At 37.2% G+C, this 17,708-nt stretch overlaps 1 protein-coding gene across 1 annotated transcript; it reads right to left on the bottom strand.

Annotated features, from left to right (window-relative positions):
- Nucleotides 1-5,443: 5,443 nt before the first annotated feature.
- On the bottom strand, nt 5,444-6,223 carry LOC6567382 (C-type lectin 37Db). The gene is made up of 2 exons (XM_001993684.3): nt 6,147-6,223; nt 5,444-6,093 (listed from the first exon to the last, which is right to left on the bottom strand). The coding sequence occupies exons 1-2, from the start codon at nt 6,220-6,222 to the stop codon at nt 5,645-5,647; spliced, it is 525 nt and encodes a 174-aa protein (XP_001993720.1). The 5' UTR covers nt 6,223; the 3' UTR covers nt 5,444-5,644.
- Between the last annotated feature and the right edge of the window lie 11,485 nt (nt 6,224-17,708).

Below are 17,708 nucleotides of genomic sequence, written 5' to 3'. Positions count from 1 at the left end.
TCAGTCCGTTTCCACATCCGGTAAAACTCTACACAAAATACGCAAAACTATTGTGAATGGAGAATCGATGGTTCTTCTTTTTATTTATTTTTTGTTCTCCCACAGCGACTGTTTCTGCTGTTGCTGTTGCTGCAGCTGTGATATGGCTGTCAATGGCGTCAAATCGACTGTCGACTGTCGCCTGTCATTGCTCCTGTTCGTGTCAAGGTCCCCAAGGTGTTGCGCTTGTTGTTGCCTTGGTGCGTTCTCATCGTGATGAGCCAGCTGATCTTAAATCAACTGGCGACTGATTGGCTTTTACAATTTGTTTGGAATACATTGCGCAAGTCCAGAGTACAAAGCTACAATGAGATTTGCAATTATTTCATAATCACGTCCCAATTTATGTTGCTAGAGCAATAGAAGCAGCATCAACAACAACACAACACAACACAAACAACAACAACAACAATGGCAACATCTATTTCAAATCAAAGCTTCTTTCTATTTCTGACCCCAGACTGCAGACTGTGGCAGTCGCTGAGAACTAAAGCTCAAAATGGCGTCGGTCGCCGCTGCTGCTGCTGCTGAAACGGAAAGGGAACGGACCGAAGAAATCGCGATCATGAGTTGCGGAGTGCGCATGCGAAAATTAAGTGCAGCCAGCAACAATCATAACAACAACAGCAACTACAAAGATTACCTGCAAAACAGTTATGGGCGCTGCTGCTGCTGCTGTTGTTGTTGTTGTTGTTGCTGCTGCTGCTGCTGTGGAGCAATAATGAAATTTTTTATCGGATTTGATTATAAGTTGGCTCGGACTGGCCACCCCGCTGCCGTAATCTGCCAATAAGAAGAAAAGTAAGGAAGGTTTCGGCTTAGCTTGCTTGGTAGCTGCTTTTGGCTACACTTGCAGAAAAAGATGCCATAGAAAGCCTTGGAAAATTGTCTCAATTATGAAGCGGAAAAATAGCTTCTGGAGTAAAAAACCAATTTAATTTAAAATAGGAACATAAGTACTTTTGAGAAATACCATTCTTATTTCTTACATATCTAAAATTTCTTTCTTCTTAAGTCTTACAAATATCTATTAACAAATTAATGATAAGAATGATTTTAAAATGCAAAATGTGTGCACTTCACAAATTTATTTGATGTAATTTAAGCTTTTAAAATTAAGTCATTTTTCCAAGTGTAGGCAAGGTGGTAGCAAGAGGGTTGAGGGGTCTGCAATGACTGTAGCGTCTGAACTATGTAGCGGTCCGCTCATTGATTCCGCCAGCCGTCTGTCGTCCGTCGTGATGCACTTTAATGAAATGAAATCTTATACTATCATGAGCAGCATGAACTGCAAACTGCAAACTGGCAGCGGGCAACAGGCAACTGGCAACTGCAAAACTGGTGGCCAGTAAGCCAGCGCCAGTCGGCCAAATACATAGCCCCTTTGCGGGGCAGCAGCTTGGGCCACTCAAAATGTATAATTATCTGGCGGTTTTATCCGTTTGCCAATATTAAATTTCTCATCACGCCCCAGACACTGAGCCACAGAAGTGAGCACAAAAAAAAAAATCTCTGTGCCCGATGCGGTTGCGGTGGGGTTCTGGGAGAGTAGCAGCTTCATGGGCACGGGCGCCGTCAAACAATTAATAAAAGGCCAAATGTCTGCAATAAGTTATATACCTATATATATATATTTATATATATATATATATATGTATATATACATACATATATGTATGTATACATAAGATTTAGCGACTTTGGTTTTCCGCTCCTGTTGCTGCAAAAGAAAAAGGCTTTGGCTTCGTTTTCGGCTTTACCGTTTTAAGCGCAGCGATTGAATTTCTTGCACAGACTTTCTAAAATCGATGCCTCCGTTTTGCTGGGCATAGCTTTGAGGGCTCTGATGGGCGTTGTCCGCCGCAAATGGACCCGATCTCTGCTGCACCTTGCACGTTCAACTGTGCAGCAGCCAAGCGCAAGGTGTGCCTCTATCAAATGTACAAGAACCAATTTGGTTAAAGTAGCGGCAATTTGACAAAATTTAAACTGTCGACTATCAAAAATATTGCAAAAAATAGATAGTAATAAATTAAGTGACACACTTAAACACAAATTGGGCCTTCTTGGCTCTTAAACAATAATCACTGAATATTAGTAACTGAAAGTAAGCTTCAATTATATTCTCAATAATAATGAACAAAACTACGACTTTATTCAAAAAATACTATGTATTTATTTTTCATACAATAATATATAAAACATAATTTTGATATTTACCTTTTTTTGAGTGTATATACGGGCTTGACAATAAATTAATTGTGTGACTATTTTAAACGAGGGACAAAAACTATTTTAAGCTAAAAAAGTTAATAAATGATTATAAAAATAATAAGAATAAAATCATTTAAATTACAGTTTTGGCTATCAATTTATTAATATTTGTCAATACCAAGAAAATTATTTAAACATTTATCACTGGTCAATTTGTATAATAAATAATTTAATTTTTTCTGTTTTTGCTAGTCAAGGTTTTGGCTTATTTGAACTACAAATAAATGTCGACTACGGCTTAAGATCATATTTTTTATATTAAACTCAAAAAAATGGATCTCGTTAGCGATAATATCGATAATATCGAATATTAAGCGTTTGTCAAAATGTTGCTATTGCTGCTTTTGCACTCAATTTAATTAAAGTCTCTTAGCATCTTTTGGACGTGTTGTTTGCACGTGTTACCATTTTAATTGGCCTAAAAGTGTCAACAAATAATTTGGCCAAATACGTGTAATTGAAATTAAGTCATAAATGGCTAAAAATGCGCCCGACACACATAAAGTTGGCTGCTAAAAATTTCACACTCTTGCCGGCTCTTGATTTATGACATGTTCGACCATGCAAGGAAACTTGTTGCCATTCCCAGTTACTCACAAACTGTGATCGTCAACTGCTGCTGCACCTGTGATTGATTTTAGAGCTGCATTTACAAAGCGAGTTTAATTATGCGAGCGCACTCTCCTTCACTCCCGCTGTGTGTGTCTCTCTCTCTCTCGCTCCATAAAAGCCAAAGCGCCAAAGCTTGAGTCTTGTGGCTGAAGAGCAAATCTTGCTGCGCTCTTCGGCTTTACAGTTTTTCCGCTCTTAAATGGCCGCTAGACAAATGCCAGCACACACATTGTAGTAGATGCTCCGCCTCCTAACTGAAGCCAAGTGAACATTTGAGCGGCGCTTGTTCGAGAGAAATCCCCTCGAGCGCTGTATCTATGTAAATTGCAAGAAAGTGCCAAAAATGGGCGCTTACAAATTTGCACCATGGTTTAATTAATATTTATGATGTGTTCGTTACACTCAGAAAAAATGCAAAATCGGGGGAAATTACTTTGTCAGATATTTCTCAGATCTTAAAACTTGAGAAAGATATTTAGTATAGAAGTTCAAGTACATAATGCAACTTTAATAAAGTTCAAATAAAATGCACTAAAACTTAACTTAAATTAAGAATTAATCAAGACTTCCTACACATATTTTATTTTTATTCTCATTTACGAAACAAAAAAGTTCAATAAACAAATAAAGAATGATTTATAAATGGCTCGAAGCGCAGATTATTGAATTAAATTGTTTTTTTTTTAATGTAAGCTTTGTTTTCGCTGAGTGTAATTCTTGAAAATAGCCAAGAGCAGTTTTGTGGGCACATTGTGACTCATCAGCTGGTCAAAATGAGCTGGAGCTGCTTTCTGTGTGTGGTCCAGATACTTAAGACGTCATTTAGTCGTTACTGACGTTGCGACAAGCGTTTAAATAGAGATTTCCGCAGGCTTAACAAGCCAGCCACACAATTAAAAATCATTTGCATATGGCCCGGCAATGTTGATAATGAAGGCCGGCATTAAAAGTCAAAGAGTCGAGATGGCCCAAACAAGATCCTGATAAGGAACCAATGGCAATCATGTATGGCAATCGACAAAAAAAGGGGCAGTCGCAGCTGCCACCGGCGATGTTGAAGAAGAGGAAGAAGAAGAAGACGACGACGACCGGCAACAGTTTTGTTGCTTAAGTTGTTGAACTTAACGCGAAATCTTGTTGCCCTGCGCCTGGGAAATTAACAATACCAACAACAACCACAGCGAGAGCATCAACCAGAACTACACCCAGAAAAATCAAAATAGTCTACAATTTAAAGGAAAACCGAAGTCGCTGATCTCAATCGGTCCTAATTGCTGTTGAATAAAGTTTCTTACTTAGAGTTTGTGGTTTGTTGAAAATTAGGAACATTTTTGGTAACAACAAAATTGTTTTCATATTTAAAAGACATCTTGGGAGCCTTGAGATAGTCAACAAAATTTTGTTACGAAATAAAGTTTTTTATTGTTTATTGTTTGGCCACAATACATAATTTTTTGTATAATAATTTTAACCTATTTTTCGCTGCCTTAATGTTGTAATTCGGGAACTCTATGTTAACTTTAGTTTTTAGGCAGATTGACTGGTTTTTTAAACAATATCTTTAAAGACAGTTTTAGTTAAAAATTTGTTGTTTTCTTTTGATACTTTAAGGTAACGATTTTAAGGATATTTTTTTCGCAGTGTAGCAAATGTCAGCATTTCTTCAGCGCTTCTGGCCAGTCCAGGGAATGTTAAGAGAAGATGACAATGTCTGTTATTGCCGAAACGGTTGAAACGGTTGAAGCTCAGCAGCCCAAATGGATCGTCTTACATACGTCTTGGAAGGAGTCGAGTTGAGTTTTGTCGAGTTGAGTCGAGTTGAGCACAAGCAAACGATCTTCAGTTATCTGATTTTAATTAAACGGCATCGCATAATAAATTATCTTCATTAGGGCGCCCTGGAGCCCAACTGGAGAGTCCAACTGGCCAACTGACTGACTAAGCCCAATATACATACTTGTATATACATATATATATGTTTGTGTCGATTTCTTCAGTGTCTTGTGCAACCCCTTAACTAGACCTATATGCCTATAAATCAAATGGCCATAGCCGTTGTCGGGCTGTCGCTTTCAGTGCGTGTGTTCTGCAGCCTCTCTCATGTTCATTAATGAAAAACCGGATCGACTGTCAAACAGAATCTGCGAATCATTCGACGGCTCTCCGCCATTGTTGACAGTTGGAAAAGCGACGCTGAGCAGGAAAAATCAACACATGCTTAGATAATATCACAAAAAAGCCTAGCTGTCGCAACAGATATCGACTTGGTGATGCTCTGAAGCCAGGCTGTGAAATATATTGAATCGCTTAAAACACCTTTGCATACTCAAATCCACTCTATCACAGATTTCTCGATATATACATAAGTATATTTCAGTTCGCTTAGCTTGTCATATTGCTCGCTTCTCACAGTTAAGCATATACATATGTTCAAGATATGTGTTTCCTATAAGATTGACAAAATTTCAAAAGTTGATGATCGGTTCTTATCGATAAAATAAAGTATACCTTATTTGTGTATGGTAAATGAGAACTGACATTCCAAATTTTAAGTCTCACATAATATTTAATATAAATAATGTGTTGATTTTCAAATCGATTTAAGTTAATTAAACAAGCAAGCGAAAATCGTTTTTTAGTTTGCTTTTGACAACAAAAAGTGGTATTTTAATCTACACTTATTTATATAGATCAGACAGTGTTAAGGTTATCAGGGGCATTAGTGATAAGATTCGTAACAGCGGGTATGATTCTGGTTCTGACAAATGGCTTGGGCCTTTTCATGGCATATCCAGTCGTTCATTTGGAAAGACTTACGATTGTTGAACCACAAATGGACGCAGTGCTCATTGCCACCGGCATTGTCCGGCTGCCCGCTTGACCAGCTAGTATATGGCAGTGGCATTCCGTTATTGATGGACTTAAATTGACGATGCGAGACCAGATCGTTGCCCGATGTCCAAAGCCAAGCGGTATGATCATAGCCGTGTTTGATCAGATAGTTGGAAATCGATTCCAGCTCCTCGGCGGATTCGATTAAAACCAAATCTCCGCCAAATCGCCGGCATAAGTGTACGGCCTCAAGCCAGGTCACCTTCGTGTGCCATATGAAGTAGTGTTTGTGGCCAATCTTAACATATACCTGTTCCTCGTCCTTCTGACAGGTTACTGTAATAATATAATATTTTTCACATCACCCAGCATCGGATTATCAAACTCACTTGATAACGAGCAATAAATGCTGCCTGCCAATAAGCTAAGCAAAACCGCGATTAAAACTGTTGACGATTTAAACATTTTGCTGCGACGACTGAACGACGACTAATGGATTTTAAAATAAATTCTGTTTCTTTATAGATGAAATTCAACGCTGAATAACGTTTGGCAATCTCTTATCGCTATTTTTATGATTTAAAAAAACACCCATTTTTATTTTATTTATATTGATTATTAAGTGTGGCGTAAAATCACAGAGCAAATATATATATATATATATATATATATATATATATATAACATAGTAAATGATGACGATTAATGGTGATTTCTCCCCATCAACTTAATTTACTAAAGCAAGCAAAAGCTTTGGAATATCAATTTACAGCTTAAATAAGTGAAAGATATTTAAAAAATTTAAAGTCATATAATGTAATTTAAGTCAAGCTTACTTGCATACAACCACTTTACCACTTTTGGTTCGAATTTTCAGTGGCGCCCAGAATGGGAGCTGCATCCTTGAGTTAAGTATACCAACCATTTATAGGGTATACTCAAATTAAAAAGAAATGAAGAGTGCATTGCAAGTGGACCACAAACCGGTTGCGGACTGGCTTTGGTCAATTGATTGACGAGCTGCGTGCAACAAATGTGCAGACAAAGTCACAGACACACACACATCAAAACACACACACACACACTCTGTTGTTGGAGCTGCTTCATCAATAATGGCAGCAGAAGGAAGCGCATGTTAAGATGTCCACGTCTATGTCCATGTCCATGTTGTGCTCGCTCTTAATGATCTTAAAATCCAATTGCATAAAGTCGAATTAGCATTGAATGAAGCCGCAAAATGTTTCAATAAAGATAGACAGAGAGATAGAGAGCGAGCGTGAGAGACAGAGAGAGGGAGGAGTGCGAAAATATGATTACGAAAAAAACATATGTATATATATATACTTATTATGAATAATCGAGCTCATTAATAAAGCGTTAATCTTTTACAGTGGTCTACATGCACACACATATATGAACACACTCACACACACACACATATACACACCCATATACCTCTAACCGTTCTCGAGCGGCCGCAATCTCTAATTTATTACTTTTGTAGCATTTTGCTAATGAAGACATAAAAACGGCAATCAAATTAAATTTTTTTTTTTCATGGGAACGTAAAATGTAAACGGTTCCGTTAGTCATCAATTCCTTCTTTTTTTTTTAAACAGATAGTTTTTCGGATTTCCAAGTGTGGCCTTGTCTGCGTACCTAACGTGGAACTAAAATGCTTGGCGCCCTGGCTGCGGCCTGTCCCTCCCCAACACTTAAAAAAATATAAGCTCTAGAAATTAAAAAAAAAATTGACTACCTTTACTTACGTTTTACCTTCTTGTTTTATTTATGTAGAAACTTTTCTTTCAGTATACGAGTATTTGAAATCTAACGAGAAGTAGAACACAAAGCTTCAATCGCAATAGGAAACGTAAAACCCAATCTGAATCTTTTGCTACTGCTCCGAATATTTTTGATTAGAAAAATTAAATGGAAAACATAAAAAAAGTAACGCTCATTTTGTTGCTTGATTAATATCAGCTGCGGCCAAAGATCTTTATTTATAAGATTCAACAAAAATTAGTTGCGCTTCGGTCAAAAGAGGTCGAGGTGGCTCCCAACCCATACAAAGCATATAAATTTATTTTTATTTTAATGTGAAGTGGTTAACTATGAAATTGGAAATCTACATAGTTGAATAATTTACCAAATAATGCCATCCATGAACAATTAATTTCACTCGGCAATAATCAGAACAAATCTGCAACCAAAACAGCTTCTGATTTAATGATTTTTAATTGACAAAGGCCAGACCGAAGATTTTGGCTGCGATTAGTTAAATTAATAAAATTCTGTTTCGTTTATGGGTTTATAGTCTATGGGTATTATTCTTTAGCTGTTGATGATTGTAATATTTATGGAGTTGAATTAAATTTAAATAAAAATGGGACTATGCAGTAAACAATATTGTATTAGAAGGAGGGTATAATTTTCGAAATCGTAAAGTAGTTTCTAAAATTATAATGAACTAGAATTATATGTGTGTAAAGATGAATTAGGAATAAACACAAAAAGATTGATGAACAAATTCTAGTTTTATACCAAAAAGCGCTCAAGCGAATAATTTCATTGAGCTATACAGTTTAACTGTAAGAAAACCATCCCAATAAATTTTGAGGTACTTTTTTGAACGAGTCAAAGAACAATTGTATATAATGAATGAAATCGTGAATTGCAATATCAAATAAAAGCATGTTGCGACAATACATAAATTCAATGAAATTATATCATTTTTCTTTAGTTATCATATATCTAAAATAGTTGTTTAATATGTCAGTTTTGTTAAATTGATCCGGTTTTTAATCTGATCGGGTTTTTAATCGCAAAATTCCCTTACCAATTTATTTTGCTCAAAAAAAAAAGCCGAATACAAAAGTGTTCACCAAAAAAAATTGCTGTACACGAGATGCGAGATGCGAACACGCCCCCCATTTGGAGCAGCTTCCTCATTTCACATAAGCTCAACGAATTACCTTTGCTTCTGCTCAAGATTGGGTTCGTATTTAGCGGGCAAAAGCCCAAATTAAATTGTCGAATTAAGCCAACATTTTAACAGCTGGCCAAGAGATAGAGAGAGAGAGAGAGAGAGAGAGAGATCGCGAAAGGGAAGTGAAATATTTAAGTATAATTTCAACTTAAAACATACACAATAAAATGTAAATCCGCGCATCAGCTGCCTGAGACGAATGAAATAATAAACGACTGCGGAGTGACTCTAAATGATGTAAAGCCCACATTTATTGGACTAAAGCCGGGCAATGGCAATTACGCCGTGGCATTATTTTTGTTTCCATCTCTGTGCTTCGTCTTTTTTTGTTTTTGGGAGGGAGATCAACACGAACAGAATTTGTTGTTGCCACAAATTATATGGTAGGACAGGGATCCAAAGTTGCGAATTATGTGCCTTCAGAACTGGGTTTGGCTTAAGTAAAATATGAATTACGCATGGACGAGTGACGGCTGGCCGGGCAAGAAATTAAGTTAAAAATAAAACTCAAGTTGAAGACCAACTTGAAAAACAACAAAAACATGCAGCTACAACTACTGTAGGTAAACAAAAACAAAACACACACACACCAAAAAAAAAAAAAAAAAAAAACGGCGGTCAGCAACAGCAACAAAAACAATAAAAGCGAACAGAATCAAAAATTTACAAGTCACTCACACAGATTTGTAAATACACATGTCCGCACATACACTGAGCAAAAAATGTTCTACAAAAATTTTGTTGATGTGTGCTCTGGAATGAAATATATTAAAATTAATTAAAATATGGTTAAGTTAGGTTGTAGTATCGGTTTTAAGTCAAATCGTGTTCAATTATTTTGCTAAAATACTTGAAAGAAATTGATGCAAGGGAAGGTTAGTAGTAAAATAGTCGACTCTACTTACTTACTTTTAGCTTAATAATAGCATATATACTTGAGTTTTCTCTCTCTGTGGGTGTATATCTGTATTTGTGTTTGTATGCAGGAGCAGGGCTGCTCATAAGAAATCAAATTAAACTTCGTACAGATTGCGGCATGTTGAGGCTGAGGCTGCGTTCCAAAGCTTGCAAAGTCCAACAACCGGAGCACAGCAAGCACATAAAACACACACACAAACACACACACACATGCTGTTACACATACTGAGTTAGAGCGAAGATTGTAGCTCGCATAATCCAAGCAGCCAGCACCAAAAAAAAAAAAAAAATAAAAAGAACTCGATGGCCAACGAAACATTTGTGAGCCGAGCAAATAACACTTTATTTCATTCATTTAACAGGTTTCATTTATGAGCAGCAGCAGCAACGGCAGCAGCAGCGGGTTCAAGCTTGGCCAGTTCGTCAGTCAGGCAGTCAGTTTGGCAGTTTGCTAGTCTGGCCACAGTCAGAGTCAAAGACGTAGAGAGACCCAATGGTCAGGCGAACGTTTGCCAGAGTTGAGCGCGAGCCGCAGCTTGAGCTCGCCGTGCCACAGTCTGCGTCGAAGTCGGAGTCAGAGGTGGAGTTAAGCCCAGAGTAGGCAATGTTCCCACGAAACAGGTTGTTGCTGTCGCTGCTGTAGCTGTGGCTGTTGCTGTTGCAGCAGTCCTGCAGCCCGTGCAACGCTCAAGTGTTGCGCCTTCGTGCATGGCCGAGAGCTATGGGCCAGGTACTCTACACTTTGGCTTTATACCCATTACCCATGAGTTGCAGAAGGGCATGATGACTTTGTGCACATGCCACCAACAGAAAATGAGGACTCCAACCACATAAAGTTTATTTTAAGGCTGAGTTAAGTAGAAGTTGACTTGATTGAAAACATAATATGATAATGAGTAGATGATTTTAAATATTGATTTTAAATACCACATATAATTGATAGTTTTTTTTCTTAGATTTGTAGTATATATTAGAACAGATAATATATATTTTAATATGGTCTAAAAGTACGTAAAACATTGAAATTAAAATGGGCAATTATATTCAATTAAAAGAAAGTACTTAAACTTAAAATTAAAGTTACAAATAAAATAAAATAAAGTTAAGAGGCACTGTTTAAATTAAATATTTAAAATTAAACAAATAAAATAAGAATATTTCGTCTAACATTCATTGCAGGTATTTCTAAAATTTCAAAATTAATCAAAGAAACACGTCAAGCGATAAATATATAGTTTAATTTGAGTTTACAAAATAAATATTCCATAGAACATTGGAAACATATTGTATGATCTAAGGAAATTTGTGAGTCGTCTGGATGTTTGTTTCTCTTGATTGAAAAAATATTTTGCCTCCAATGCGTACAGGGTATAGTCCAGTCGGTCAGCCTTGTCAAGAACATTCTTACTTGTTTTACAGCTATGTATGTTGCGCGCTGATGTGGCCAGGGGCAAGGCAAGACAGCGGTGTTGCACTGTGCGCACTCTCGGCTACTACTTGCAGCGGCATCGGCAGCAGCAGCAACTCCAAATCAAAATCTGTGCACAATTATGGCCTACACATCTGGACAAGATTCTGTTGCTACATCTGTGTCTCTATATATGTGTGTGTGTGTGGTATGCATGCACCTCGTGCTCCTCATAAATATTTAACGAGTTTCATTTGAAGGCACAGTGCTGCTTTTGACTCTGCCTCTGGCTCTGACTCTTGTTGTGGCCATTGTCTGGGGCAGCTGTCAGCCGCCCGTTGCTGCATTTGGCATTAGACGCCTCATGAGCGGCCAATTAGTGTTGTATTACATTTGCCACTCATTGGCATAAGCCCAGTCAACTGCGCCACTGCAACTGCGACTGCAACGTTTTGTATCTTAATGGCAACATATAAATTTGCAACAAAGTTTTTCACGGGAAATCTAAGCTTGATAAATGTGCTGAATGCTTAAGCAAGCGTTAAATCTATTCTTTTAAGTGCTATCATTTACCCCATCGATCAGCTTTTAGTAGATCATATTTTGCCTAAAGTTTTCAACAGCACATAATTTACACGATATCTGTATCTTTTTATCGCAAACCCAATTTTCATCATTCAAATTTGCGAAATTAACGCTGGATGAATCGACAAATTTATATTACAGTACAATTTAATGCATTTAAATTGTTATAAATCAACTGAGTATCCCTCCTCATTGATGGTGTGGTGTTTGTAAACAAAATTGTGTATGTAAAGTGTACATGGAAAATAGATTTGTCTGTGTAAAGCGCACACACAACACACACAATCCATCAAAGTGTGCGTACATCATAGACCCAAAGCTATCTGCTGGCATCGACAGAAATATACCCGAACCACTGATGATTTGAATGTTTTGACATTGGTAATTTCTTTTACATTAAGCAGAGATATAAAATATTAAGTAGTTTTCGGTTTAGTGGTGAAGATAATAATCTTTGATTAAAAATCTCAATGTGTTTTATAACCTCTTCATAAGTAGGATAATTGGATAAGAGTATTCTATGCATTTTAGATTGGTTCATAATGATACCTCTTCATAAGCCAGAGTATTGGAAAGTAAAAAGTAAATTTGAATTTTATTTTACTCCTCTTTGAATCATAGTTAATAATATTAAAAATATCTTAAATGCTGTATACAGTCTTCGAACAAGTCATGCTCATTTTTTACACCTTATGGTAAGGGTATTGAAAAAAAAAACATTTGGGTTTTTGTTAACCGCGGGTTGTCTATCTCGTTGCTCGTTTCGTCTGCTATTAATTTATTGTTGTTATTATTGTTGTTGGTAATCAACACGTCTTTTGATGACCTTGCACTATACATTCATCTATATGAAAAATTGAGCGGAAATCATTAATAATCGAACTGAAAAAGGCCCACAGACAATAGGCCAACGTCGTTTAGGGCCCAGGCAATTGGGTTTAATGATCGGGAAACTTGTTAATCGTATGTAAAATATGTATAAAGTTCAAACTAAACGTTTTTCTTCTCCTTTTCTTCCTTCTTCAATTTTAATAAATGATTTAAATGTAGCAAAGGGGCGCTGAATGGGAATCGGGCTCCAGACACTTGACACAGTCGGCGGCATTATCGATGAAGTGCTTAGACGATGAAAGTTTAAATCAAAATGATGATGAGCCCCCTTCGCATCTGAAAATCCGCACCGTACACACAACTCTCAAGTATTTGATGGCAACTGTCTGACTGGCTGTCTGTCTGTCTGTCGATTGCCGGCGCAACTTGGCACGTCTCTTTGGCGTTTTGTTGACAACAAAATTGCAACTTCAGTTGCCTGTTGTTTGTCGAACTGTCTGCCTGACTGACTCTTCGGCATTGTTTATAGAGTTTCGTTGCTTAAATTATATGTACAGAAAAAAGGCAGAAAAATGAAAGACAGGAGGAAAAAAAATCCAAATTGTATCGAGAAATGCATATTTATAAGCAGCAAATGCTAAAAGTACGGCTCACGTTTTCATTTGCCCAGCCAGCGAAAACATGCGATGACAAAACGACACGATATCCTTTCAGCATTCGCCTTCAACTACAACTTGCTTGTACTTGTCTTTGTTGTTGTCTGCTGCCCGGTTGCCTGCCCTGCCCTGCCCTGTTCTGCCCCTGCCCCTACTGTTTGCTTTTGACATGCGCAGACATTTTCACAAGCCCACAAAGCCAAGGAGCATCAAGTGCCGCCCAACTGGCAAAACCGTCTCTTAAATTTTTTTGGGGTTCGCCATTCCCAGTTCCCGTTCCTGTTCTGAGTCTCGCCAGTCATGTCGCCTTTGCTGTGTTTACCCGCATGTTATTGTTCCTACTTAATGTCTTTAATATTCATGACCAAGCGAAAGTAAGCGACTTCGTCTTGATCGTGTCCAGCAAATCGAACCAATCGCAACGTCAATGACATCAAAATGTCGCAACTAAAACGCGTTCGTTTGTGTTTTTCCTATATCCCCCACCCAAAACTGAGATAATTTATTTCAAGTATTATAACAAGAAATGAGTTTGTTCACTACAAGCACATTAAACTACATATTAAATTACAAACTAGCCATTTAACAAGGGGCTTGAACATAAGCTTGAATTCTGTGATTAAAATATCAAGCTTAGTTTAGGAAATATCTTTTGATAAATTAATACACTCTATAGATCGAAAAGGCGCCGGCCTAGCCTAATTCAACCTGTAAAATTAATTTATATCCTATTAAAATTTAATATATTGAACTATTTTGATCGGTATAAGACGAAAAATCTATTAAATGCTTTTTGTTTTTGTAATATTAATCAGTAAATTTCACACACATCATTGACAGTATTTTACTTGAAAAATCATTCTAGCTTTTTGTGGCAAATGTCCGCTATAAAATATAATTTCAGTATTATTAATACATGAAGTATCTTTCAAACATAAATACTGTTGATAAAGTGAGACATTGTCTCTGACTCTGCTATCCTATCCGCGACTGAGCACATTAGTCAACAGGAACTGACTCCCGCCTCATGGAGTACGACATCGCATATAAATGAGCTTATACGTTTGTGCATTTTGTATCTGTGTATCTGAATAATTAGTGACACACTGATGTCCATGGCTGACAGAGTGTATCATCTTTGAACAGTTAACAAGCTGATTACAAGTTGTGACCAGTCTAATAAAAAAAGCAACGGCTCAGCTGTTGTAAACCCGTCCGTTCGCTTTTTGTTATCGTGTGCGACTATTTTGAATGGCAGGCAGCGACAGCAACTTCCGGTGGATGCGTTGTCGATGTCGTTGCTCGCTCGATCAATCGATTCAAACGTTTTGGTAGTTAACGCGATGTTTCAAAAGCGTTCCGAGAAGTGTGCGCCTCAAGTGTGCAACAGTTGCTCAGCAGCAGCAGCAGCAGAAGCAGCAGCAGCAGCAGTCGGTGGTCAGAAGCACACCTACCGATTGCTGCCAGTCGAGCCGGCAAGCAAGTAAAATCGACGACGACGTTGACGTCCATTGGCAACTGCGGCTGTGTGACCTGGCGAAGTCACGACTTCGGCGAAACATAAAAATATCGGCGGCAATAAATAATAACAACGATTTTCCAGACTATCCACCGAGGCCGACAACGGCAACCGTCCAGCCAGAGCAGGCGGCGAGAAGTGGCATAGAAACTTATACTACGCCCGTTGCGCTATTTGCATGGCAACATGGGCGCAGCCAGAGGGGACTAATCGTACAACCTGCCTCCCACACCACTAAGCCACCTAGAATCTGACCAAATAAAGCTTTTCACATTCTAAGCTAGTTAGCAATAACTCTTTCAATTACAAATTTAATATTGTAAGTAAAATAAAAAATACTCATATTAGGTGAATAAAATACAAATTACAAGCAAAAAATTGAATTTATTTTTTATTCTGATTTTGTGTAAAAAGGCTTTACTAAAGTTGTTAAACTACAAAGAAGTAAATGGCTGAAAAGCATATCCCATGCTTATTTTATATGAAGTTTGTATGTGACAATTGATGCCTTTCACCTTCTCGCTACGCCCCTGAATGGCATTCGGCATTTCTATTATTTATTACACTACATTGCTGCACACACACACACACACATATACATGTATATATATAGATACGCATATCAATTTATATATATGCTTGGCACTTTATTGGCGCGACTAATTTGCCATAAAGAAAGCACCAAAATAAGAAAAAAAAATATTAATAGCAATAATAATTTGTTGGCAATTCTTGCAACTAGTTTGTCGCTTTTTATGTATTTTTTTTTGCGCATTTGAATTATTTTCTCAGTGTCTGGAATATGAGCGTGAGAAATTCTCGAATCGGACACATATTTGACATTTAAGACCGCACGCGGATAAACTAAAGAGTTCTGTGCAATGGAGAGGTGGAGTGGAAAGAGACAGGGCGGGGGTATAAGGAACACCCGCTGTGCTGCATCAGAATGAGGTGTGAATTATTTGAATGGTGGCAGCGTCGGCGGCGGCGGCATTGAGCAGCGCCTTCAGCTCGTATATTCAAATTAAAATACATATATGCAAATAGACATAAATACAAATGCGATGAGTTGTTGCCCGGCTTGTTGACCATTTGACAGTTTGTCGTATATCGGCCATAAACTTGCCGTTAAGTTACTGACTTTATTGGGTCTACCTATCGAACGCTTAGGGTGCTCGTATATATTTATACATATGTATATGGTAAGTATGTATGTGTGTCCCCAGATCTAGAAAGCCGGCAACATGTGCTACTTTCATTTAGCTAGTTATTGGCCAAGAGCTGATTTCCTCATTTGACATAATTCATGAGCCACTTTGGGCAAACGCCATTTGGGCGACATTTGTTGCCTGTTTTCCAGTTTCAGCTGTCACATAAATTTCAGTAAAACATATCATCTATGCGGTTGCATAATTAATAGATGCGCAAAATTTTTGTTTACCATTTTTTTCGCATTGTTTGTTTTATTTTTTTTTTCGATGGAAGCTGCGCCAAATTTATAAGCGTTTGGCAATATTTGAATTCCTAATGGCTTTTAGTGTCCAATAATGAGGCACATTTGTTTTATAATTTCATTAGCCTCTTGTCGCATGAGGCAGGTCCATAATTTAGCTTTTAAATTTTATTATAATTGCTTTTTGATTATAATTCGAGCAGGGCGCGCTAAAGCAAACGGGTAAGGCAAAAAGATTTACGCTCCGACAATTTGCATAAACAGTTTTATTGTTAAATTAATAAGTTAAGTTTTGTCCAACAAAGCCAAAAACAAAAGCGACAAAAATCAAACAACAATTTTTTATTGATCTTTATTACAAATGGTTAATTTTAAAATGGTTTCTCGTATTGATTTTTATTGTCTGTCGGTTGTGCTGACAAGTGCTACATGTTTTTTCGCTCGTTTTTCTCTTTCCATTTGTTTTGTGCATAGTTAATGTGATTAAAAATTATGGCAGCGGGTAAAGCTGTTTCGACAAAGCTGTACTTTGCGTTTGTTTATGGGCCTGAAAGTCGCATAAATTCTTTTCGTTTTTTTGGTGTGTTTTTTTGGGCTATTGAGTGAGGGCGGCGTTGTGGCTTAACCCTAATAACCTTGTTGCATGCTGCACAGACGAGAGACGGCAATAGCAACAGCAACAACAACAATTACAAGCTCTTGTCGCTACTTAAGGAGAAACAAATTGACAAATAACATAACCTCACTTAACCTCAGCCCCAACGCCTCTTTGTCTCCAGGGAAGCAGCACAAAATACCAGTAGCTATTGTTTCTATGCGAGGAGTGTGGATAGAGAGAGAGAGAGAGAGAGAGAGGGGGTCGTTTTAATTAATCGTCTATGTGTGGGGTCTCTGCACGGTGGGTAGCAAGTGGGCTTGGCTTGAATTTGCTTAATTTCAATTTACTACTCAGATTTGGTAGTCGTAGTTGCCATTTGAATCAAATTTGTCAGATGATTTTTCATTGAACTTCTTTCAAAGGGTTTCGCAATTACACTTAGAAATAACTTAAAAATACACAAAAATAAATCTTAATATTAAAAACGATTTTTTGCTTTCATAGAAAATGTTCACAGAAAATAAATATGCAGAATGAATGAAAAAGCCAAACCCTAATAAGATGAGTTACCTATGGCGTCAAAACCGATTTTCCATAAAATCAGGTCGATTTTAGATCATATATCAAGGCCTTAAGCTAATTCATTTTAACTGGCTGACTCGTTATTTTAAAATTGTGCGCCTGATTAGGTTTATTAATAAAAAAATGCATAGTTATCCTAATACAAATCTCCACCATTGATGTGCTATTCATCAATGACAAACATTTACCTATTGTGTCTTGTTTCTTACATGAGTTGTAAGATTTTTCCCATTAGTATAATGACAAATCAATTTTTAATGTCATGAACTAAAATAAGCAAATCTCTGTATATTCTGTATAATTACATAGATAATGACATATATATTTATTTAATGGGGACTAAATATAGAATTTAAAAAAATATAGCATGCAAGTTCGAGTTCCAAATTAAATTATGTAAACCTAAATGGAA

The sequence above is a fragment of the Drosophila grimshawi genome, unplaced genomic scaffold, assembly GCF_018153295.1.
Source record: "Drosophila grimshawi isolate 15287-2541.00 unplaced genomic scaffold, ASM1815329v1 contig_311, whole genome shotgun sequence".
Taxonomy (NCBI): domain Eukaryota; kingdom Metazoa; phylum Arthropoda; class Insecta; order Diptera; family Drosophilidae; genus Drosophila; species Drosophila grimshawi.
Note: the sequence above shows the minus strand (reverse complement) of the source record. Positions and strands in the feature narration are given on the sequence as shown.

Excerpts from the sequence above, each read along its gene's own strand:
- LOC6567382 (XM_001993684.3), bottom strand. The coding sequence starts at position 6,222 with ATGTTTAAATCGTCAACAGTTTTAATCGCGGTTTTGCTTAGCTTATTG. Across the intron at positions 6,094-6,146 it reads CATTTATTGCTCGTTATCAA|TAACCTGTCAGAAGGACGAG; the intron begins GTGAGTTTGATA and ends ATATTATTACAG.